A 25,251-nucleotide genomic window follows, 5' to 3' on the forward strand; every position below is an offset into this window, starting at 1 on the left:
GCTGTGAAATCTCCATTTAGCTCGATTATCAACACTGTCAAACTGCAGACGGAATTGTAGTATAACATGAAGCAACATTAATCAAGATACAATCTTCGCAGGGCTACCGGCATGAATACTAATGCAAGACTGGGGCTTCTAATGAGAAAATGAAGAGGCATTGTAAAACAGAATGACCAGGAAGGAAAGCACCATTAAAGATGGGGATGCAGTATTTTTCACCACACCATCATAATTCTTCCCAATAGAAACTCACAGGGGAAAAACACCCAGCCCCCACAGATTGGCGGAACGGTGTCCATCTTAACCCCGGCAACCTCCAGACTGTTCCCTGATGTCACACGGTATGAAAACCCTTTAATCTCTCTTTTCACACTGCGCCGTACAAAACGCTCGGCCTGTCATACTCAATGGGTTGATGATGAAAGGGAGAGAGAGGAAAGAGGAGAGGAGAGAGAAAGGGATCGTTGTCGGAATGATAAACGCCATCGGGCTGCCTTAATGAAAAGCCTCTCCTGTTGATGGGGAGATTGCCTTTGGAATGGGCTGCTGATTGGAAAAGCAGCTGCTTGGCGTACCAAGCAGGCTAATTAAGTATCGAAGGGCCGGGGAAGGTGACCGGAAGATTAGCCTCTGCTGCCCGGCACTTCCATTGGAGTACTGAGTCCGATATATCTATCTCTCAACTCTCTGCTCTAGTCAGCCATTTCCCTGGACTGGTGGGTAGGAGGTTGGTGCAGGGATATAGTGGAAGATAAAAGAAAGTGGCAACTGAAAAGACTGTAAAAGTAAGTAAATAAAACGCTAATGCAGAGGAACAGTCCAGGTAAAAAGGACTGACAAAAATGAGGAAGGTAAACAGAGAGCCAGAAAAAACATTGAGAATCAAACATAGAATGAAACCAAACAGAAATAGATGGGGAAAAACTCAGGGTGAAAAGGCTGTGAGTCAGGCTCTGACTGAGTTGTGCTATTTTACAGGTCTGACTGACCAGTGCTGTGTTACAGGTCTTTTCTTTTTTTTTTACCTTTATTTACTAGGCAAGTCAGTTAAGGACAAATTCTTATTTTCAATGACAGCCTAGGAACAGTGGGTTAACTGCCTTGTTCAGGGGCAGAACAACAGATTTTTACCTTGTCAACTCAGGGATTTGATCTTGCAACATTTCGGTTACTAGTCAAACACTCTAACCACTAGGCTACCTGCCGTCTGACTGGCCAGTGTCGTTACAGGTTTGACTGACCAGTGCTGTATTACTGGTCTGACTGACCTGTGTTGCAACAGCAACTTACCTTGACAGGTTTCTTCTTCTTTTTGTCTTCCTCCTCATTGTCGGCCTCCTCCTCGTGCTCCTTGCTGCCCTGGGGGAGATTGGAGTAGTTGGCCAGACTACTGAGCATAGACGATACCATGGGACTGGTCTCCATCTCCTCCTGCAAAGTACATTGACACAAACAGGATAACATAACAATTGGTCAATTCCATAATAAAACTGCAGTAGGCAAAGTAGTGAGCACATTGACACAAGATGGATTCCCTGCATGATGGATTCCCTGCATGATGAATTCCCTGCATGATGGAATCCCTGCATGATGAATTCCCTGCATGATGGAATCCCTGCATGATGGATTCCCTGCATGATGGATTCCCTGCATGATGGATTCCCTGCATGATGGATTCCCTGCATGATGAATTCCCTGCATGATGGATTCCCTGCATGATGGATTCCCTGCATGATGAATTCCCTGCATGATGGAATCCCTGCATGATGGAATCCCTGCATGATGGATTCCCTGCATGATGGATTCCCTGCATGATGGATTCCCTGCATGATGGATTCCCTGCAAGCGGGAAGCAATATGACAAAATTGGGGTGTAAAATATAAAATGTGCAATATGAATACAAGCTACTTAATACAGTATATGCAGCAAACCACTCATCATTTCAAATGAGGATCCCTTTGAGAAACAATGTAATACACTTGGCTTTTTGCTTATGAAAGGTAAATGGCTTTGTCTCAGTCATTTTCTGTAGCAGTTTGGAACTGTGCTTGTATTAACCTGAGGTGTTCACTCGCCCTTCAAACAGTAATTACCCTCATTAATCGATGCCAGGGCCCTTATTCAATCACTCGCTGATCCGTGAATGTGTGTGTGTGTGTGTGTGTTTGTGTGTGTCTGCCTACAAATTCCAGTCTCACAGGCAGGACCATACTCTGGTCATCATACAGTTGGCTTTCGTTGCATATGCATGAGTAGGTGTCTGTCCGTCCGCCCTCCGTCTGTCCGTCTGCCCGTCCGTGTGCATTCGTTCCTGCATGTGTGTGTCTATACATACCTCAAACAGAGCCATATGTTTGCCATCGTATTGCTGGCTCTTCTCTGTGGCTTCACTGCTGTTGATGAAAGGGCTGCTCTCCTTGGGGTTCCCATCACCTGACAGAAGAGACACAGAACCATCATCAGATGGGCTGAAATACAATGCATCCCCATTCTATTCAATACCTAAAATGGTAAAATGTTTCTCACGTCTCCCTGTTCTATAATTCGATACCTTAAAAGCGCAATGCGTAATTTTGATTCAACACGTCTTTATGAATAAACAGAAGCCGTTGCCCATCAGAGCTCCATTCCCCAAACAAGAGACCCATCACATATGTGATGTCATGTTTTGGGACTGCAAGGCTTTGAGCAAGTCTGATAGCCCCAGTTAAGTGCTCACTTTAAAAAAAAGTCCACAGGGTTTCACACTCGCTTGCCTGTCAGTCGAACGAACTGGCAAGGACGACCTTCCCTGAAACACACATTTTAATTTACGCTCTAAGCTCCTCTCACCTGGGGTCATGTCTTGGACTGCGCCATGAGTCAAGCTATTTTTAGTGAAAACGCAGCCTGTGCGGTTGACGGTAGTGTACCGCTAACTGCATTCCCCCTCTGTACTCTCTATGGGGAAGTGAAGGAGAGAGTGGGTGATGAGAGACTGAGAGACAGAGGTTGAGAGAGACCGACAAACAGAGAGAGAGAGAGAGGGGCAAAGAGACAGAGAGCTGCGGAAGGAGAATATTAAAAGCTACCGGCGGTACTTCAATTCCAGCTCACGTCGCCCCACACCCAACCAAAAATACCTGCTCTGATTAAAATGTAGGCCTGTCCATTTAATCCAACATGTTGTGGGTTTTTCAGGGCATGTCAGATATTTCCACCCGTAGACAATAATATCAGATGTACTCTAGAAGAAAACTGCACACATGCACTGTACTGATTATTAATGTACAGGAATCACTACTATGTTGTAAAGAAATCAATGCCCACACACACATACGAACACAAGGCTTTAGGCTGTTGTAAGACCCTAGGATTCAAAGCCCAGGTCATTTGATCTTTTGCTGAACAGCCTGGCAGCCTTCCTTAGATCATCAAAGAAGAGACAGTTTGAGTCATACTTGAGCAGTGTTGTGCTCGACAGGGTAATACACCCTAAAAGTCAGTGGTCTACACAACTCTCATATTCTTTATCTCTCCCCCGGCCCATCTCTCCTGACAGTAAATGAATTGGAATTCCAACATCAAAAGGAACCATGATGAATGTATGAAGATAAGTGATGGTCCTCAAAGACATCCTGCCTTTTTTTTTCTTTGACCCTTCTCTACTTATCGTTCGTCTCATTTGTCCATGCAAACTGTAACTATCGCTTAAAGAGGCAGTCAGCAAGTACTTTGTGAACCAAGCTTTGACTCTGGGGGAAGAATACAGTCTGTGTTTAGTACATACCTGAAATGTCATTTCTCAAAAGTAAAATGTCATCAACGGTCCCAAAGATGATGTGTAATAACGTTGATGATGTACTCACTATTCCAAATGTCAGTTACAGTATGAACTGGTGCTGCAGCATATGCCCTATGGTATATCATGTATCATAATATCATCAGTAAATCCTATACTGAAATCTCTATGCATATGATGTCACAGTGCTTGATTGAAAAACATTCCAATATTCCCAAACTTGGAATGTATGGTATATATAACATTGATTGTGTACTCCCCTTTCCCCATATCTCAGTTACAAAGTAAATATATGAGGAGGCATATACTGTACAAGGTATATCCTATATATTGATATTATCAGAAAACGATGACGTCACAGACAGCGCTATGCAGCAGACGGGTAGGCGGAGTGACTTTCCCATGATTACTTATCAAAAGGTGACAAGGCATCTGGCGCGTCACCACTCGAGAGCATGTTATGTTCCTGGCAGGAGGCTCTTGAAGATTTCCATTCATTTGCAGGCCCCTGGAGAATCCCCCCCCCCCCCCCCCCCCCCATCCCTCTTCGTCCTCCCGTCTCCACCCCCCCTGCTGCTAGTCAATGTCATCGCTGCTTATTTAACTACATCTTGGTTAAATGGTTCTGTGAGTTGGCGTAAAATGACATTTGAGCAGATTTCAATGATATATATGATGTGGCCATGAGTAGAGAGGGATTCCTAACATTTTGGACATTTTTGGGGTGTGTAGCACAATGCCAATATACCACAGCTAAGGGCGGTTCTTATGCACGACACAAAGCAGAGTGCCTGGATATTGGCCATATGCCACAAACCCCCAAAGTGCATTATTGCTTTTTTTAAACCGGTTTCTAACATGGTCCCTACAAACCCCCGCTGTTACAAGCCAAATGCTGGGCTAGAAGCAGGAGGATATAATGTGTTCATAAATTCCTTATTACTTTTCTCTTGCTATTTGCCTTGGAACATTGTAGTGATTATTCAGAAAGAACAGTAAACAAGTATTTTTGTGTCATACCCGTTGATGTTGCGATAGGTATTCTTATTGTTTACGAATGGAACAATTGACAGTCTCCAGAAGTTAGCTGAAGCCTTGAAAATCTGAGCTTTCCATTGTACAGTGGGTGATTGTGCTGCGTAGAATGCACAAGCTCAGTGTAGCGCAGCGCAGAAGCTCATATTTTCAGCTTCGCGCAGCTCTTGCACAGATAGAACCCCACAAAATGTGAACAGAGTTTAAGGGGTCTCCTTGAAGGTGAAGAGCCACAAGAGTGAATGTTGACTCTTTCAGAGTGCTAAGCCAACAACGGTAGAGGCCATTTACGGGTGTTTGCTGCTGGGTTTCGGTGTCAATTTCCTCTCAAACCTAGGCAATTCAGGGATTGAATTGTATTTCGTACAAAGAGGTGCCATGTCCAATTCAACCGACAGGATTTGAAATGGAACTGACCCCCATTTCTGGGGTACATGTTAATATTTGCAGTATCCCAATTTTTTTTCCCCCCACATAGTGCATAGCCAAATGACTTAATTAATGTGCATTAGCTACCTCATGCACTCCTCCCCTCTGGCTCAGCCCAGAGGTGTGCTGCTCACTGCTCATCCTTGTGCCATAATTGAGCTGTGGGATATCTCGACGCAGTGACCCAGCTTGCTGACACGGCTACAACGGTAGGTATAAGGTGAATGATGTCCGGTCAGCATTGCTATGCAATCTGTACTGTAGTACTCATGTGGTGCAGATTATAGAGTGTGATTCTAAGGCAGCCATCAGTGCTAGCTATTACGCTCTGCGAAAATGTCAGATCGGTGCCAACCGAAAGCAAAGCAAACCCACACTGTCACTAAACCAGCACTGGGCTATTTGAACACACACGAACGGACACATAAAATCATGCCCACACATGCCCACATAGGGCCATAAATAGATATGTAGCTGATCTCTTTCTTTCTTTCCTTCCTTCCTTCTATCTCTGTCTCTCTTCTCTCTATGGCTCACACACACACACATCCACTGACACACGCACGTCATACTGTCATATTGTCACATTTCCAATTAACATAGAATGCTACCAATGATAGCAATGCAAAAATGTTCTCCTCAGACACCTGGCAGAAGGATGCTTGTATGAAAGACCAAGAAGTTGAATATAAATCGGCGACCCCTCCAAACTCCATTTGTTTACTGTCTTTAGATTCTGGCGGTGAGGGTGGGATATGCTACTGCAAGAGAAAACGACGATTCAGATATTATAGGGTCTAAGAATAACACACATTGCTTTGTATATTATTCTTTGTTTTTCATTACAGTTTGAATTTGTGAGGTTCCTTGTCATTTTATGACCCGATATTGACATTTTCATGTGTAAATTTTTCGCCACGGGCAAAATGGATACAATACACTATCATTATACCTATTGCATGATTTAACTGACTTATCTTATCTGGTTTGGACCTATACCCTTTTTATAATCCTCTCTGTATCGTGTCTAATATTAGTATTACATTTATTAAAAAAGCTTTGTGGCCATACAGTGGAGTGTAGGTGTGTCCCAAATGGCACCTTATTCCCTATATAGTGCACTACTTGACCGGCCGTTCTTCTTTCCCCAGACTCTCTGCTCCATCAAACAGACTCTGTCAGGCAAGCCGCCGCAGTGGGGTGCGGTGTACTGCATCCCCATTGGAGCTTCACGATCATGGTCCTCCAGGTACTTGGCAGCCTGGCAGGCATGGTTTGGAGAGGAGCAGTCCCTGTTCTGTGCAGTGTAACCACTAGGCAGAGGAACATCACTCCTGCACAGTGACTGCCTAGAGGGCCATGAGTTGCATTAATTGGTGGGCTGTGGAGCTTGACAGGGCTGGAAGGAAGAAGGGAGACAGGGAAAGGAGGATGAGAGAGGGAGGGAGGAAGAAAGAGGGATTGAACCAATTCCTTATACACTGGTAGAATAATTGCCTGCAGAGCTAAGGTGATTCACACCTCGACTCCTTTACCTTTTTTTAAGCTTTGTAATAGGGAGGGAAGAAGAGGGTGGAGGGGGGAGTGGGGGAGAGAGGAGCAAAGCCAGAGAAGAGGAGATTGACATATTTTCATGAGGTCATACATTTAAAATTCACCCTCACTCCCCACATGCCAGTGAACCAATCTCGGAGGAAAATTTCCGCACCGGTGCCAAAGTGATGCCAATTCAGGACGCCGACCCAAAACCTATCACACTTTTATTACACTTGGCACATTTTTGGATAAGGTGCTCCTGACAGAGGAGAAACGAGCTAGGCTCAAATTGAATACTGCGCGAGAGAGAGATCCAAACGCCAGGTCTGATGGGGAAAGGGGTTCGTTCGGTCTGGATCAGTTATCCACTTGCCGGGTCTGATCGAAGACGACATCTCGCCTACCGATTTTAATGGAATATGTGCAGGTGTGAATTGCCGCCGCAAATTAGCACCTGAGGCGTATCCTGCCGACTGACCCTTGTCTCCCTTGGCCCAGACAGATTCTCGCCCAAAGCCCAGATGACAGGACAGTGAGCACACACTCCCAGTCGAACTGTCAACAGCCCTTTTCCCTTGTCTCTGTTGACAGCTGGGAACAAGTAGAGCTCTCAGAGTACTGCCTGTCAGACAGAGAAAACCCATCTCACGGCATGAACCCGGAGAAAATAGCCTACCCTGAAGAGAGATGGGAGGAAAAGGTGTGAAATCACTCCCAGAGGAAAGGGTGGGGAGAGAGAGAAGTAGGGACTAGGAAAGGGTCAGAGAGAAAGAGAGAGAGCATGTAGATGAAGAGAGAGAGGGGAGAGAGCGAGGGAAAGAAAGAAAGAAGTTGAAGAGGCTGAGAGAAATATAGAAACAAAAGACTTAAATACCAAGACAGACATGACAGTGAAGGAGAAAGAGAGAGAGATCCAGCCTATTATGTGAGCATTCTCCAATTCAAACACTCTGTCATCACCATGTTCTTCTTTTGACAGAAGGGTGATTTTGAATGGGGTATTGACTTGACTCTCACTGTATTTCGCAATACACTGCTTAGTGAGCACGTGATTCAGTCTTGATGATCTCTGTGTGTGAGTGGGCATTTATGTGAGTGAACATGCACATGTGTTTGTTTGTGTGTGTGTGTGTGTGTGCATCCATGCACGTAAATGTGTATGCTTGTGTGTATGCTGTCAATGTGCAGTGGCACATAAAGAAGTCTAATGTCACCCTTTCACCGTTGCTTCATGGATGCTGTAAGGTTAAAGCCTTTGTGCTCCTGCTCCATTAGTCTTCTTAAAGCTCCAATTTTCTCCCTCTGTTTATGGGTAAACTGCACATTTCATAATACAAAGGCCACTTCACTTCAAAGGGCCCTTTTATGGACCCTGAAACTGTAGCCAAACTGCCTTTACCAGACTATTCAGATTAAACTGGTCCATTCATCACCACTGGCTGAGTTTCCTGACATGTTCAATGAAGTGTGTGTGTGTGTGTGTGTGTGTGTGTGTGTGTGTGTGTGTGTGTGTGTGTGTGTGTGTGTGTGTGTGTGTGTGTGTGTGTGTGTGTGTGTGTGTGTGTGTGTGTGTGTGTGTGTGTGCGGGCATGAGACAACAAATCTTAAAATAAGATGATCCTGTTTCATCGTATTCACAAAAAGTGGCAGTTGCATATTATCTGTCATGCTTATCGTAAAAGGGTATAAGGCTGTTGATTTTTTGGCAATGTATTTGGATTGCACACTATTTCCCACACATTTCCTGAACCCAAAAGTTGACATAACAACATCAGAACTCATGTGTATGTAAACGCATACATCCAAATGATACAGGACACCACGGTTGAAGGCCTAATAACCAACAATGACGAGACAACAACCTCTCCCTCAACATCAGCAAAACAACGGAGTTGAATGTTGACTTTAGGAATCAGAGGAGGGAACATGCCCCGATCCACATCAACGGGGCTGCAGTAGAAAGAGTCTTGACTTGACAGTCCGGTCACAACTTGTGGACTTGTTTACGTGCTGCTGAACGGTTTGTTGCTAACGTTACCTGGCTAGCTGACAACCTTATGGTTTTTACTTTCTAATTTTTAATAACCGTTTTATATTTTTCCTTTTTTATTCAACTTTTTCACCTCAGACGCTTTATCTGGACATGTTTCTGCAGGACCTCCACCAGTCGAAGATAAGTAGTAACATTAATATTATGCCATCTGACTGCAGTAGCTGTACTCATAATATACAGGAGAAATATCGCCTTATGGCGAGGATAACCGTGCTGCAAGCCCAGCTTCAGGGGCATTCGTTAGGCAAGGGTAATTTAAGTGTAGGAAAGGATGAAACAGCGTCTGTGCCTCCAATAAGTACAGATATTTTTAAGTGCAGATTTTTTTTACGATTGCAATTGCAAAAAATAACCTGCTTAGACCCAAGGATCATCAAAAGCCTTGCTATAAATTCTCGGACAACCGAAAGATTCCTAAATGCCCTTCCAGACTCCCTCCACCTACCCAAGGACGTTGGAGTACAAAAATCGGTTAACCACCTAACTGAGGAACTTAACTTAATCTTGCGTAATACCCTAGATGTAGTCGCTCGCACCCCTAAAAACAAAACATTTGTCATAAGAAACTAGCTCCGTGGTATACAGAAAATATCAGAGCCCTGAAGCAAGCTTCCAGAAAATTGGAATGGAAATGGCACAACCAAATTGGAAGTCTTCCGACTAGCATGGAAAGACAGTACCGTGCAATATCATAGAGCCCTCACCGCTGCTCGATCATCCTATTTTATCCAACTTAATTGAGGTAAATAAGAACCATCCAAAATGTATTTTTGATCCTGTCGCAAAGCAAACTAAAAAGCATTCCCCAAGAGAGGACGGCTTTCACTTCAGCAGCGATAAATTCATGAACTTCTTTGACGAAAAGATCATGGTCATTAGAAAGCAAATTACGGACTCCTCTTTAAATCTGCATATTTCTCTAAAGCTCAGTTGTCCTGAGTCTGCACAACACTGCTAGGACCTAGGATCATGGGAGACACTCAAATAGTTTTATGCTGTATCTTTTGACACATTCATGAAAATAGTAATGGCAGATAAACCCTTAAGCTGCATCCTGGACTCTATTCTAACTAAACCTGAAAGAGGTGCATCCTGTGCTTGGCCCTCCTATGATGAACATAATAAACGGCTCTCTATCCACCGGATGTGAACCAAGCTCACTAAAAGTAGCAGTAATAAAGCCTCTCTTGAAAAAGCCAAACCTTGAACCAGAAAATAGAAACAACTATCGGCCTATATCGAATCTCCCATTCCTCAAACATTTTTGAAAAAGCTGTTGCGCAGCAACTCACTGCCTTCCTGAAATGTATACAAAACGCTTCAGTCTGATTTTAGACTCCATCATAGCACTGAGACTGCACTCATGAAGGTGGTAAATTACCTTCTAAGGCTCTGCATCTGTCCTCATGCTCCTAGACCTTAGTGCTGCTTTTGACACCATCGATCACCACATTCTTTTGGAGAGATTGGAAACCCAAATTGGTCTACACGGACAAGTTCTGGCCTGGTTTAGATCTTATCTGTCGCAAAGACATCAGTTTGTCTCTGTGGATGGTTTGTCCTCTGACAAATCAACTGTAAGTTTCAGTATTCCTCAAGGTTCCGTTTTAGGACCACTATTGTTTTCACTATATATTTTTCCTCTTGGTGATGTCATTCAGAAACATAATGTTAACTTTCACTGCTATGCGGACAATACACAGCTGTACATTTCGATGAAAGATGGTGAAGCCCCAAAATTGCCCTCCCTGGATGCCCGTGTTTCAGACAGATAAGGATGTTGATAGCGGCAAATGTTTTATTTTTAAACTCGGACAAAAAAGAGATGCTAGGTCTAGGTCCCAAGAAACAAAGAGATATTCTGTTGAATCTGACAATTCATATTGATGGTTGTACAGTCATCTCAAATAAAACTGTGAAAAACCTTGGCATTACTTTGGACCCTGATCTCTCTTTTGACGAACATATCAAGACTATTTTAAGGACAACTTTTTTTCATCTTCATAACTTTGCAAAATTCTGAAACTTTCTGTCCAAAACTGATGCCGAAAAGTTCATCCATGCTTTTGTCACTTCTAGACTAGACTACTGCAATGCTCTACTTTCCAGCTACCCGGACAAAGCACTAAATAAACTTCAGTTAGTGCTAAATACGACTGCTAGAATCTTGACTAGAACCAAACAATTTGATCATATTACTCCAGTGCTAGGCTCTTTACACTGACTTCCTGTTAAGGCTAGGGCTACCGCCCTTCTAAATCTGCATTGCTTACTGTTTGGGGTTTTAGGCTAGGTTTCTGTATAGCACTTTGTGACATCGGCTGATGTAAAAAGGGCTTTATAAATACATTTACTTGATTGATTGACATGGACCAACAACACCACCACTCTTGTGTAAGAGGGCGCAACATCATTTCTACCTTCAAAGGCGGCTGAAGAATTTCGTCATGCCACCCCGCGTCCTGTCCAAATGCTACCGCTGCACCATCAAGAATGTATTGACCGGTTGCATCACAGCCTGGTACTGGAATTGCAAGTCCCTCCACTGGGACTGTACTCCTACCCATCCAGGACATCAACTTGAAACGGTGCCTGAGGAAGGCCTGTAGCATCACCAAGGACCCCAGACACCCCAGCCATAAAATGTTCACTCGCTCGGGCAGCATGAGGTCTGATACCAACAGGCTCAGAGACAGTTTCTATCTACAAGTCATCAGACAGCTGAACACCAGAACTGGACTGACCACCTGCACTGACTCTCCACACCTTACCACACATGCACTCACTCACGCACACACCCATACAGATATACACTCATCCACACACGCACAAGCACACACATTCACATTACACACACATCGCAACTGCTGCTTCCAGAATCATATTACTAAATACTGCACAGAGTAAAAACGTTCACCCAAGAACCCTTTCCTCAAAACACATGTAAATTTGGACAACAGATGGTGGCTTCCTGTATTATACTTATGCTAAAATGTTTATTCTATTCAACTGAGCAAAAGTAAAAATAAAAGAATTACCCCATTTTTCTCCTCAATTTTTCTCCTCCAATTGGTAGTTACAGCATGGACTAGGGAGAGGCGAAGGTCAAGAGCCGTGTGTCCTCCGAAACACAACCCCGCCAAGCTTCTTGACACAATGCACTGCTTCTTTACACAATGCACTCTTAAGACGGAAGTCAGCCGTACCAATGTGTCGGAGGAAACACCGTACACCTGGCGACCGTGTCAGCATGCATGTGGCCAGCTGCGACACAGCCTGGTATCAAACCAGGATCTGTAGTAACGCAGCTAGCAATGTGAAGCGGTGCCTTAGACCGCTGGGCCACTCTGGAGACACAACTGAGCATTTTCTTTATGTTCATAATCTTATCTTATTATTTCTTATTGTTGTTGCATTGTCAAGAAGGAACCTGCAAGTAAGCATGTAATTGGACGGTGTATACAATGTGGATCCTGTACACACAACTAATGAAACTTGAAACTACAGTCAGGAGTTCTGCAGTAAACGGTGCAGATACAACACCAAGGCGCATGTGTCAGCTACAACATCCAATTCACCTATAAAACCCCCACAATTCCCCCCTTTTAACACATTGCCACGAAGACTGTTGAAAATGACTATGCAAAGCATTCATAAGCACTGCATAAATACCACTTAAGCATTCATAAATAAATGCTCACTGTAAGGGACCGTTTGTTTGTACCGTACGTTCAGTACCAGCAATCTGCCACATTAGAGCAAACTCCATATCTATTTTGGTGGTTTCATTCAGTACACACTTGTGGGGTGCTTATGAATGTATCAAGCATTGCATATAAACTCATTACATTGTACAACACAGAAACAAGTACCAGAAAACGAAACTTCCTCAACCCGAGGCTACTGCTACGTTACATTACATGCACCAATCTACCCAATGTGAGAAACAAGGGAGACAGTTAAACTAACTAGCGAGTAAGCGTGAGGAGTTTTCTCCAACTCCTTACTTCTTTTGATTACAATCTGTGAGAGAGAGACTTGGAGCAGCCCCTAGCCTAGGTGGACTAGTATTGGGATATTTGAAAAACCTGGTCTGCGTTCAAATCGGGACCCTATTCCCTACAACATAGTGTGCTACTTTTGACCAGAGCCCTAGTGTACAAAATAGGGGAAAGGGTTCCATTTGGGACACATACCTGGTTGGTCTCAGGAAAGGACAGAGGTTCTGCTCGTTGAGAGCAGAGAGCTGTATCTATGTGTCTGGGGCTGTTGTGTCCTGGTGGACCCTGGTGGACTGAGAGTGTCTTCTTTTGTCTGGCTTAAATTGCACATACACTACAGTACATATGCATCCACAAGCATAACACACACACCCAGACCAGCAACATAAACACACACACATACACATTTTTACACCCATAATATGCTGCTCTACTCTGTTCTGTATTGTAGTCTTATTATCTATTCTGATGCCTCTAGTCCTGCCTTCAAACACCTCATACCCCTGCACATTGATCTGGTACTGGTACTCCCTGTATATAGCTGCATTCTTGTGTATTTTATTCCTCTTGTGTTACTATTTGACGTTTTATTATAATTTTTTAACTCTGTATTGTTGGGCTTGTAAGCAAGCATTTCACGGTTAAGTCTACACCCGTTGTATTTGAAGCATGTGAGACTTTTTTTTAAACTTAAATGACACAATCATAATCAACTAGTTACAAACACCAGGTTTTTTTTTACCAACTCTTACAGTCAAAAACCGTTAACAGTTTGAATTTACAACTTTTTGCAGTGTATGTATTCTAAATGTTAAGTTCTTGATTATCTAATAGTGATGTGTCTTGAATCTTAAGTTCCTCTGTTTTTAGTGGTGAGTGATTTGTTCTGCATGTCCACACCCGATCTTTTTAGCCTAGTTGACTGACAGCGGGTGGAGACAGCCGAGCTGAACATGATTTCAGACACCCTGTCAGCAGACAAGCCTGCAGTGGTTGATGTGACAGCTGATGTGTATGCTTGTGCATGTGTGCGTGTGTGTGTACAGTCTGTATGCATGTGTGTGTGTGTGTGTGTGTGTGTGTGTGTGTTAGTGCGCCCAGCAAGCCTTCCAGGATAACATATATATAAAAAACTATCACGGATTACAAAGGGAAAACAAGCCACGAGATGTCCAGTGACGTGAGCCTACCAGATGAGCTAAATACCTTATATGCTCGCTTCGAGGCTAGCAACACTGAACCATGCATGAGAACACCAGCTGTTCCGGACGACTGTGTGATCACACTCTCCGTAGACGATGTGAGTAAGACTTTTAAACAGGTCAACATTCACAAGGCCGCAGGGCCAGAATAATTGCCAAGATGCATATGCAGAGCATGAGCTGTTGAATTTTACCCCCTTTTCTCCCCAATTTCGTGGTATCCAATTGTTTTAGTAGCTACTATCTTGTCTCATCGCTACAACTCCCGTACGGGCTCGGGAGAGAAGAAGGTTGAAAGTCATACGTCCTCCGATAAACAACCCAACCAAGCACTGCCAGCCACACCAATGTGTCGGAGGAAACACCGTGCACCTGGCAACCTTGGTTAGCGCGCACTGCGCCCGGCCCGCAACAGGAGTCGCTGGTGCGCGATGAGACAAGGACATCCCTACCGGCCAAGCCCTCCCTAACCCGGACGACGCTAGGCCAATTGTGCATCGCCCCACGGACCTCACGGTCGCGGCCGGTTACGACAGAGCCTGGGCGCGAACCCAGAGTCTCTGATGGCCCAGCTGGCGCTGCAGTACAGCGCCCTTAACCAATGCAACACCCGGGAGGTCACTGACATTTTCAACCTCTCCCTGATCCAGTCTGTAATACCTACATGTTTCAAGCAGATCACCATAGCCCATGTGCCCAAGAACACCAAGGTAACCTGTCTAAATGACTATCGCCCCTTGGAACTCAGATCTGTAGCCATGAAATCATAAAGATGGCGCCAGAGGGGATGGCTGCCGTCTTATCGGCTCATTAACGAACCATGCTATTTTGGTTGTTTTTTCACGTTGTTCGAAAGTTGTTTTGTACATAATCTCTTATGACCGAAAAAGAGCTGTAATTGCGATTACTCAACGAAGAGTTTTTCTTCAATGACTCGGACGGGAAGGAGATACTATAGACACCCGCCCAGGCCCAGATCCCCGGCATTCGCTGGAGCGGGAAACATGTGCCATGTGAGGATCAGGCAACGAGTGGTTAATCTGCCTTTGCCTTCCGTCCTGCTAGCTAATGTTCAATTGCTGCAAAATAAATGGGACGAACTGAAAGCATGTATGTTCTACCAACGGAACATTAAAAACTGTAATATCTTATGTTTCACCGAGTTGTGGCTGAACGCAGATGCTAAACTACAGGACTGCTTTGCTAGCACAGACTGAAATATGTTCCGGGGTTCTTCCGATGGCATTGAGGAGTATACGCTGCACCGGCTAGATAGAACAGCACACTCTGGTAAGACGAGGTGGGCGGTCTGTGTATATTTGTAAACAACAGTTGGTGCAACGAAATCTAAGGAAGTCTCTAGATATTGCTCGCCTGAAGTAGAGTATCTCATAACAAGCTGTAGACCACACTATTTGCCAAGAGAGATTCCATTTATATTTTTCCTGGCTGTTTATTTACAACCACAGACGGATGCTGGCACTAAGCCCACAATCAGTCAGCTGTATAAGGAAATAAGCAAACAGGAAACCGCTCACCCAGAGGCGGCACTCCTAGTGGCCGGGGACTTTAATGCAGGGAAACTTAAATCAGTTTTAAATGCGCAACCAGAGGGAAAATAATTATAGATCACCTTTATTCCACACAGAGTCGCTGATAAAATAATGTATACGTTTAAAGATAATGATTAAATAATTCTACCCTGAAACTTAACCATTAGGGATTATAGGTTATGTAGCATGTATAAGGAATAATTAAAATATTAAACATAAGTCCAACTAGGCTGGACTGGGAAAGAGAGGAATGTGTGTGTGTGCCTAAGAAAACACAGAGAACAATTAAACTGTGTTTGAACCGACCCGGCTAGAACTCAGAGAAATGTATGATAGGACATGGAGTACCCCTCCAGGTTTCCCTAATCTCGGGGGAATGGAACTGTCGGCTGGGTAGTGATATACAGTGGTGAGAACTCTGGAGAAGAAGATAACTCTCCTAATGTTCGTGTGCATGTGTGTGCGTAAGTAAGGAGCATGGTATAAAATGGATGTCTTTGTATAATGAACTGGAGAGTGCGCTCGTGAATAAACATTTTGACTATTGTAAGCTGGAAATTCAGTCTATTTAATTTAAACTAGAACCTTAACAAACTCTGGGTTGCATACCGAGTAGATGAATTGAAATGTATGAACATTGATAACAAAATTCCATATCAGCCGCATACAAAGCTCTTCCTCGCCCTATATTTGGCAAATCTGACCATAATTATGTCTTTCTGATTCCTGCTTACAAGCTAAAATTAAAGCAGGAAGCACCAGTGACTCGGTCTATGAAATAGTCGTCAGATGAAGCAGATGACAAACTACAGGACTGTTTTGCTAGCACAGACAGGAATATGTTCTGAGATTCTTCTGATGGAATTGAGAATTATACCACATCAGTCACTGGCTTTATCAACAAGTGCATCAAGGACATCGTCCCCACAGTGACTGTACGTACATACCCCAACCAGAAGCCATGGATTACAGGCAACATTCACACTGAGCTAAAGAGTAGAGCTGCCGCTTTCAAGGAGCGGACTCTCAATACAGAACTAAGATTGAATCGTACTACACCGGCTCCGACGCTTGGATGATGCAATCTCTATTGCACTCCACACTGCCCTTTCCCACCTGGACAAAAGGAACACCTACGTGAGAATGCTATTCATTGACTACAGCTCAGCGTTCAACACCATAGTACCGTCAAAGCTCATCAATAAACTAAGGACCAATCACCTCCCTCTGCAACTGGATCCTGGACTTCCTGACGGGCCACCCCCAGGTGGTGAGGGTAGGCAACAACACATCCACCATGCTGATCCTCAACACAGGGGCCCCTCAGGGGTGCGTACTCAGTCCCCTCCTTTTCTCCCTTTCTCCTACAGTGGTAGGCCTGATTACCCGACAGCGATGAGACAGCCTACAGGGAGGAGGTCAGAGACCTGGCAGTGTGGTGCCAGGACAACAACCTCTCCCTCAGCTTCAGCAAGACAAATGAGCTGATCGTGGACTACAGGAAACAGAGGGCTGAGCATGCCCCCATCCAGATCGAAGGGGCTGTAGTGGAGCAGGTTTAGAGCTTCAAGTTCCTTGGTGTCCACATCACTAAGGAATTATCATGGTCCACACACACCAACACAGTAGTGAAGAGGGCACGACTCGGTACTGTTACCCCATGTATATAGCCAAATTATCATTATTCATTGTGTATTTATTCCTTGTGTTATTATTTTTCTATTTTCCTATTATTTCTCTTTTTTTCTCTCTGTGTATTGTTGAGAAGAGCCCGTAAATGAACATTTCACCTGCTGCTTATGAAGCATGTGACAAATAAAATTTGATTTGATGAGTACATACAGTATGCTGAACATAGCTAATTTATTTAGCCTGTTATTGCTTCAAACCCAGTTTTTTTGCTTCATGCGCACTGCATGAATGGCTGAAGGTCTGCTTGCCTTTACGATAACAGAACTGGACAAGCCCTTCCATATGGCGCAGACATTAACAACAATGAATAGAATGCATGGACGTCACGTGGCATGAAGCGTATGGTACATTATGTGTTAGTCTATCCATACGCTCTGTGCTGCCCAGAAGGTCAGCTAAGCAATAGGCTTTCCTTTTTCTCTGAACAGCTGGTTGTCAAGTGTCGCCCAAGTGCGGTTTGATTTCCTTGATTAGAACCTGGCTCTCTGTGTGCCTCTCCTTATGTGTGGAGAGTTAAGTACTGTATTGCACTATAGAGAGAGTTAAATGTATAGCTTCTCTATGCCTGATAGACTGTCACTAGAGAACACTGGAAGAATAGACCCTATGATTACGGAAAGGACAGGCTTGTATTTGACTGCCTGAAGCAATTGTATGAGTTTATACAACAATAGAAGCAGTGGTGGTTATTAAATATTTGTCTTAGGAGAAATCGCACACTCAGTGAATGAGCTAGTAGTGGGAGTAGTAGAAATTGTAGTATTTATTGGAAACCCGACATTCAAAGACAGATTTTTACACCAATTTGCAAATGGGAAAGATTTCAAACTTTGGTTGTTATTTGGTTAATCAGTTTATAACCAGATTAATACGTTTTTTTCTAGTTGCTAAACCAACGTTTACAAAACGTCATTTTATAGTCAGAGTAAAACCTCATGACGACATTGCAATCAATTTTGACACATTTGGACCACTTTATGGACAATTTGTTCTAGAAACATGTATAGCCAGCAGTTCTCTGAATCAATGATGCTAGGATTTTTTGGGGGAATAAGATATTATGTAACACAAAAAAAAAAGCTTTTCGACCAATGAGATTGTTGCCTTTGTTAGAAGGATCACATACTTATCCTTGAAGCCCTTCAAAGCCCCCCCCCCCAAAAAAAAAATACATAGAAAATAATGTATCTATTTGTCTCTGTGTTTCATCATTTTCCTTCTATTCGCAAGAGGTTGAAAGTATCTCACCGGAGAAAGCATCCGAGCGAGCGGAACAATGCCCCTCTGTCTCTGAATGTGTAGCCCATCTAACTGATGCTGTTCTGGTCAAAAACAGTATGACATTGTTTCTGTAACATTGAATGCAACGGAAACCAGCAGGCATTTGGCCTCTCTTGATAAAAAATAAATAATAGCAAATCTGCATTGAGCTAAACTGATTGAGTTCAGCTGTGAATGGTTCTTGCTCACCAAAAAAGTGCCAAGGGAAGCCATTTTGTAATTGGCTTCACACCAATCACATCACTAGAATTCAAACGTCATTGACAGAAAAATATTTCATTGTTGCATCTCGTTGTGTTGTTGTCCTCCGGTGGCTAGCTAGCTAAAATCAACCCATTCCTAAATTAGCCATGGATGGAGATAGGGATTTGGACATTCTCCTTACTGGCTAATGACTATAATAGCAATTCTGATCCAACCATACATTTATACATTGTGCCCCTGGCCTGAGAGGATGGAAGTTCAACATGCAGACCCACAGAATTAAGTTAGGCTAGCAGTTTAGCCAGGTAGCCTAGGACAACAAAAACTAAAGGCATGTACTGCTGCGTTTCCCAAACTCGGTCCTTGAGACCCCAAGGGGTGCACGTTTTGGTTTTTGCCCTAACACTACACAGCTGATTCAAATAATGAACTCATCATCAAGCCTTCATTATTTGAAACAGCTGTGTAGTGCTAGGGAAAAAAACAAAACGTGCACCCCTTGGGGTCCCCAGTACCGAGTTTGGGAAACGTGGGTGTACTGTATGACTGTCATAGAACGTTCAGGCAACATGAAAGATGAGGATGGCATTGCTGGCGTTTCTCTATAAGTAGGGTGAGACAACATGTTTTTTTCTACTTGCAAGCACATACGCTCCCACGCATGCTTCTCACACACACACACACACACACACACACACACACACACACACACACACACACACACACACACACACACACACACACACACACACACACACACACACACACACACACACACACAGAGAAGTCAGTACCATGGAAAGCCACATCATATTTAGCTGACGTTGATTGAACTAAATAGTTTTTGGTATCTTTTAAACTGAATTAGGTTGAATTGTCCGTAGAGCTCCGAGACAGGATTTTGTTGATGCATAGATATGGGGAAGGGCGCCAAAAAAACGTATGCAGCATTGAAGGCCCCCAAGAACACAGTGGCCTCCATCATTTTAAATGGAAGAAGTATGGAACCACCAAGACTCTTCCAAACTGAGCAATCGGGTATGAAGGGCCTAGGTCAGGGAGGTGACCAAGAACCGATGGTCACTCTGACAGAGCACCAGAGTTCCTCAGTGGAGATGGGAAACCTTCCAGAGGGACAACCATCTCTGCAGCACTCCACCAATCAGGCCTTCATGGTAGAGTGGCCAGACGGAAGCCACTCCTCAGTAAAAGGCACATGACAGCCCACTTGTTGTTTGCCAAAAGGCACCTAAAGGACTCCCAGAACATGAGAAACAAGAATCTTTGGTTTGATGAAACCAAGATTGAACTCTTTTGCCTGAATGCCAAGCATCACATCTGAAGGAAACCTGGGACCAAACCTGGGCCCATCCCTAAGATGAAGCATGGTGGTGGCAGCATCATGCTGTGGGGATGTTTTTCAGCGGCAGGGACTGGGAGACTAGTCAGGATCGAGGGAAAAGGTGAGCGGAGCAAACAGAGAGATTCTTGAGGAAAACCAGAGTGCTCAGGACGTCAGACTGGGGCGAAGGTTCACCTGCCAACAGGACAATGACCCTAAGCACAAAGCCAAGACAACGCAGGAGTGTCTTCTGGACAAGTCTCTGAATGTCCTTGAGTGGCCCGGCCAGAGCGCGGACTTGAACCCGATTGAACATCTCTGGAGAGACCTGAAAATATCTGTGCAGCGACAGTCCACATCCAACCTGACAGAGCTTGAGAGGATCTCCAGAGAAGAATGGGTGGTTATACAGGTGTGTCAAGCTTGTAGCATCATACCCAAGAAAACTTGAGACTGTAATCGCTGCCGAAGGTGCCACAACAAAGTACTAAGTAAAGGGGCAAAATACTTATGTAAATGGTATATTTCATTTTTTTGTTTTACGTTTGCTAACATTATTGAAAACCTGTTTTTGCTTTGTCATTATGAGGTATTTTGTGTAGATTGATGTGGGGGGGGGGGGGTTATTTAATCAATTTTAGGATAAGGCTGTAACATAACAAATGTGTAAAAAGTCAAGGGGTCTGAATACTTTCCGAATGCACTGTATATAAAGGGAAAAGGGTGCCATTTGGGACGAGACAAGTAGAAGCAGACACACAGGCTAAATACAGCAACTTCACCTATCTGTCTTCCGGCCCATTGATAAGAAGGACTGTTATGTTTTGCCTCCTGTCTTTGAAAATTGATCCCAGTAAAATGTTAATTATTGCACTGCAACAGACATGAAAATCTAAGCTTGGGCGGTTCAAAGGGCTTGTGTAGCCAGAACTTCAAAGCTGTAGGCTGATCTGTTCCGCTCTGTGGTTCACTGCACTGGACTACCAACGCCTGATCCCTCGATGGAGTTCTACCTCCTCTCTCTCCCCCTACTAAGTGTTATGCAACCCACGTGTATGCAGTGATCAGAAGCTCTAACCCACTGTGACACTGCATCCAAAATGCCACTCACACACTATTCCCTATTTAGTGCACTACTTTTCAACAGGGCACTGGTTAAAAGTAGTGCACTATGTAGGGAATAGCGTGCCATCTGGGACACCACCTATTGTGGAAGTAAAGCAATATATGCTTCCTCCCTCATCTCTAGTTCACTGTCTTCACCTTTTTCACTGTCTTCACCTTTCCATCTCTATTGATTTCTGTAAGTGGTTTTCCAACACGTTCTCTCTTTAATTTCTCTCTATTTTTCTTCTTCCCTCTCTATCTGCACGGACTGACCAATCCCCCCTACTGTGAGTTGGCTGTGCATGTTGTGTGGCGCTGTAGATCCTACTGGAAATGTACATATTAAATGCATTCATTGAGTTGGAATCTGTGAATGCTTCATCCATATTTTGACTTTTAAATGAATGATATCTACCCATTGATTATTGAATAATATAACTTATAAATGCCCCATGAGCTTAGTTCAACTGTCTAACTCCATCAGAAGACAAAATGTATGCTTTGTTTTGGTAAATAACAATTGTAAACAAACACTGCATAGCTTCGGAGCCTGGTTTAAACTATGATGGATGGTCACCCCGTCTATGAGTTTAAAAGTGGTTACATTTCTCTAGCCCCATCCCTTAACTCATGAGTTGTAACAAAGATGTTCTATTATATTGACAAGATAGTCAAGTGACCCCTCTAACAAGGGGAGGAGGTGAGATCAGCTGGGACCATGCTAACCAATGAGTGGGCATTTTTAGTGATGAAATTTTATTGCCGAAATGCGGCGTGTGTCCACTTATATCAGTGAATTCGTAACAACCAAACCATTATGAGACTTATATTCAATCAAATAAAGTAGCAAATTAGCAGTTACATCTTCTGATGACCAAATTCGACACTCATTGACCTCCATACAAAAATGACTTATTTTAATGGACTGATTTTGGGTTTGGGAATTTAATTCAGTGCAATTCAAAGAAATTCCACTCAGTTATAGAACATGAAAGTTTAATTGAATCTGACAGGTCACACTTCAAGATACCAAAGAATATATCACTTTTCTCCATAAACAATGTTCATATACACTTTTAACCTTAGTGCTTAGAATAGACAATTATACTTCCAACAATCGTTTCATTTGTTTGGCTTCATTTTGAAAGCTTCATGGTCAACTTGAGTCTTAAACTAAAGCATGATTAATGAAGTGGTTAATGAAATATAACAACTTAGAATATTCACATACAATTGTTTCAACAATATTTTATATGCATATAACAACACGTTTTATGTTGTATGTACATTATGTATATTTGCATAGACCACACCTAACATAAAATAGAAGAGGCATTTGCATTTAATGAATTCAACTCTATTTTCTTTAATTGCAATTCTGTATCCTGTTTACTACTTCAATTAAAATTCAATAATTGAACTGGAATGTATGAGGCATTCTCAATTCAATCCCGATATTGAGCCCAACACTGTTTCCCAAAAAGGTGGCGGGGTGTCCCTTTGTTATTGTTTGAACGGCAGATTGCCCCTTTAGTACATTGGCAAATGTGATTTTAAATAGTAACGGGAATGTATTATCCTTGTGTGAAATTGTCAGTGGGGAAGAGTGTCAATGGTGCACCGCAGTGTGTGTGTTTGTTTGTGTGTGTGCGTCTGGTTCCCTTACCTTCAGGAGGAGTCCTCGGTTTACCTGTCATGCAACATTAGCGCTCCCCTATCTTACACACATGCAAACATAAGCACACACACACACACACACACACACACACACACACACACACACACACACACACACACACACACACACACACACACACACACACACCACTGTACCCATTCCCTCTGGTATTTTACGAAATATGTCATCTTTGCAAGTGTTTGCATTTGAGGAGGATTTTGATGGGCTTGAGTCTCCAATTCCAACAAATTAATGCCAGATGCAATTTAATAGGACTTGACAAAAACCGAGGGAGGGGGGCTAGGGCTGTGGAGAATATTGTGTGTTGTTGGTGCAGCGAGGGTTGTTCAACATTAAGCGGAGCTGGACGTGTCATCAATCAGTACCACAGAATAATTGCTTATTTGTCTTGGATGACAGCTTCCTGTACACAGCCGTTTAGGAGAGCATGGGAGGGAGAGAGGATCCACTCAGATCAATACACAGCTTTTCATACGACACCCCAGGTGGGACTGGTGGGGTGTATTTACAGGTACAGATGTTGAATGATAAAATATATAATATAGGGAAATAATAATATACTTAACAAAAACATTTCAAGTGTTGGTCCCATGTTTCATGAGCTGAAATAAAAGATCCCAGAAGTTTACCAAACACACATAAAGCTTATTTCTCTCAAATGTTGCACACATATTTGGTTACATCCCTGTTAGTGAGCATTTCTCCTTTGCCAAGATAATCCATCCAGCTGACAGGTGTGGCATATCAAGGAGCTGATTAAACAGCATGATCATTACGCAGGTGCACCTTCAGCTGGGGACAATAAAATACCACAAATGTGCAGTTTTGTTACACAACAGAATGCCACAGATGTGTCAAGTGTTAAGGGGGTATACTATTGGCATGCTGACTGCAGCAATGTCCATCAGTGCTGTGCCAGAGAATTGGATGTTAATTTCTCTACCATCGTTTTAGAGAATTTGGCTGTACGTCCAACAGGCCTCACAGGAGCAGACCACGTGTAATCAATCCCGGTTTCAACTGTACCGGGCAGATAGCAGACAGCGTACAGTATATGACTTTGTGTGGGTGAATGGTATGCCGATGTCAACGTTGTGAACAGAGTGCCCCATGGTGGCGGTGGGGTAATGGTCTGGGCTGGCATAAGTTAAGTACAACGAACACAATTTCATTTTATCGGTAGCAATTTGAATGTACATAGATACTGTGACGTGATCCTGAGGCCCATTGACGTGCCATTCATCCGTCGCAATCACCTCATGTTTCAGCAAGATAATGCACAGCCCCATTTCGCAAGGATCTGTACACAATTCCTGGAAGCTGAAGATGTTCCAGTTGTTCCTTGGCCTGCATATCCACCAGACATCAGAGCATGCGCAGACCAGCTGGCTGGTGTGTTTACAGCTATATTCCATCTCTCCCTATCCCAGTCTGCTGTCCCCACAAGCTTCAAGATGGCCACCATGGTTCCTGTACCTAAGAAGGCAAAGGTAACTGAACTAAATGACTATCGCCCCTGTAGCCATCACTTCTGTCATCATGATGTTCTTTGAGACTAGTCAAGAATCAAATAACCTCCACCTTACCTATCAACATAGACCCACTTCAATTTGCTTACCGTCCACAGATGATGCAATTGTCATCACACTGCACACTGCCCTATCCCATCTGGACAAGAAAAATACCTATGTAAGAACGATGTTCATTGACTATAGCTCAGTATTAAACACCATAATAGCCTCCAAACTCATCATTAAGCTTGAGGCCCTGGGTCTCCACCCTGCCCTGTGCAATTGGGTCCTGGACTCCCTGATGGTACGCCCCCAGGTGGTGAAGGTAGGAAACAACACCTCTACTTCACTGATCCTCAATACTGGAGCCCCACAAGGGTGCGTGTTCAGCCCCATCCTGTACTCCCTGTTCACCCATGACTGCTTGGCAATGCACACCTCCAACTCAAACATCAAGTTTGCAAATGACACATCAGTAGTGGGCTTGATCACCAACAACGATGAAAAGACCTACAGGGAGGAGGTGAGGGCACTTGGAGTGTGGTGACAGGAAAATAACCTGTCACTCAACGTCAATACTTTTTTGCGAAAGTATTCACCCCCCTGGCATTCTTTCCTATTTTGTTGCCTTACAACCTGGAATTAAAATAGATTTTTGGGGAGTTTGTATCATTTGATTTACACAGCATGCCTACCACCTTGAAGATGCAAAATATAATATATATAAATAAGACAAAAAAACTGAAAACTTGAGCATGCATAACTATCCCCCCCGAAAATCAATACTTTGTAGAGCCACATTTTGCAGAAACTACAACTGC

At 43.5% G+C, this 25,251-nt stretch overlaps 1 protein-coding gene across 2 annotated transcripts in view; it reads right to left on the reverse strand.

The window, feature by feature from the left end:
* The window catches only part of LOC139370672 (solute carrier family 12 member 5-like), a 301,182-nt gene that overhangs the window by 112,726 nt on the left and 163,205 nt on the right, over positions 1-25,251 (reverse strand). For both annotated transcript variants that reach the window (XM_071110290.1, XM_071110289.1), the window contains exons 2-3: positions 2,340-2,437; positions 1,294-1,434 (exon numbers count right to left, since the gene is read on the reverse strand). In XM_071110290.1, coding sequence (XP_070966391.1) covers positions 1,294-1,434; positions 2,340-2,437 — 239 coding nt within the window. The remainder of the gene's footprint in view (positions 1-1,293; positions 1,435-2,339; positions 2,438-25,251) is intronic.

Source organism: Oncorhynchus clarkii, chromosome 17 (assembly GCF_045791955.1).
Source record: "Oncorhynchus clarkii lewisi isolate Uvic-CL-2024 chromosome 17, UVic_Ocla_1.0, whole genome shotgun sequence".
Taxonomy (NCBI): Eukaryota; Metazoa; Chordata; class Actinopteri; order Salmoniformes; family Salmonidae; genus Oncorhynchus; species Oncorhynchus clarkii.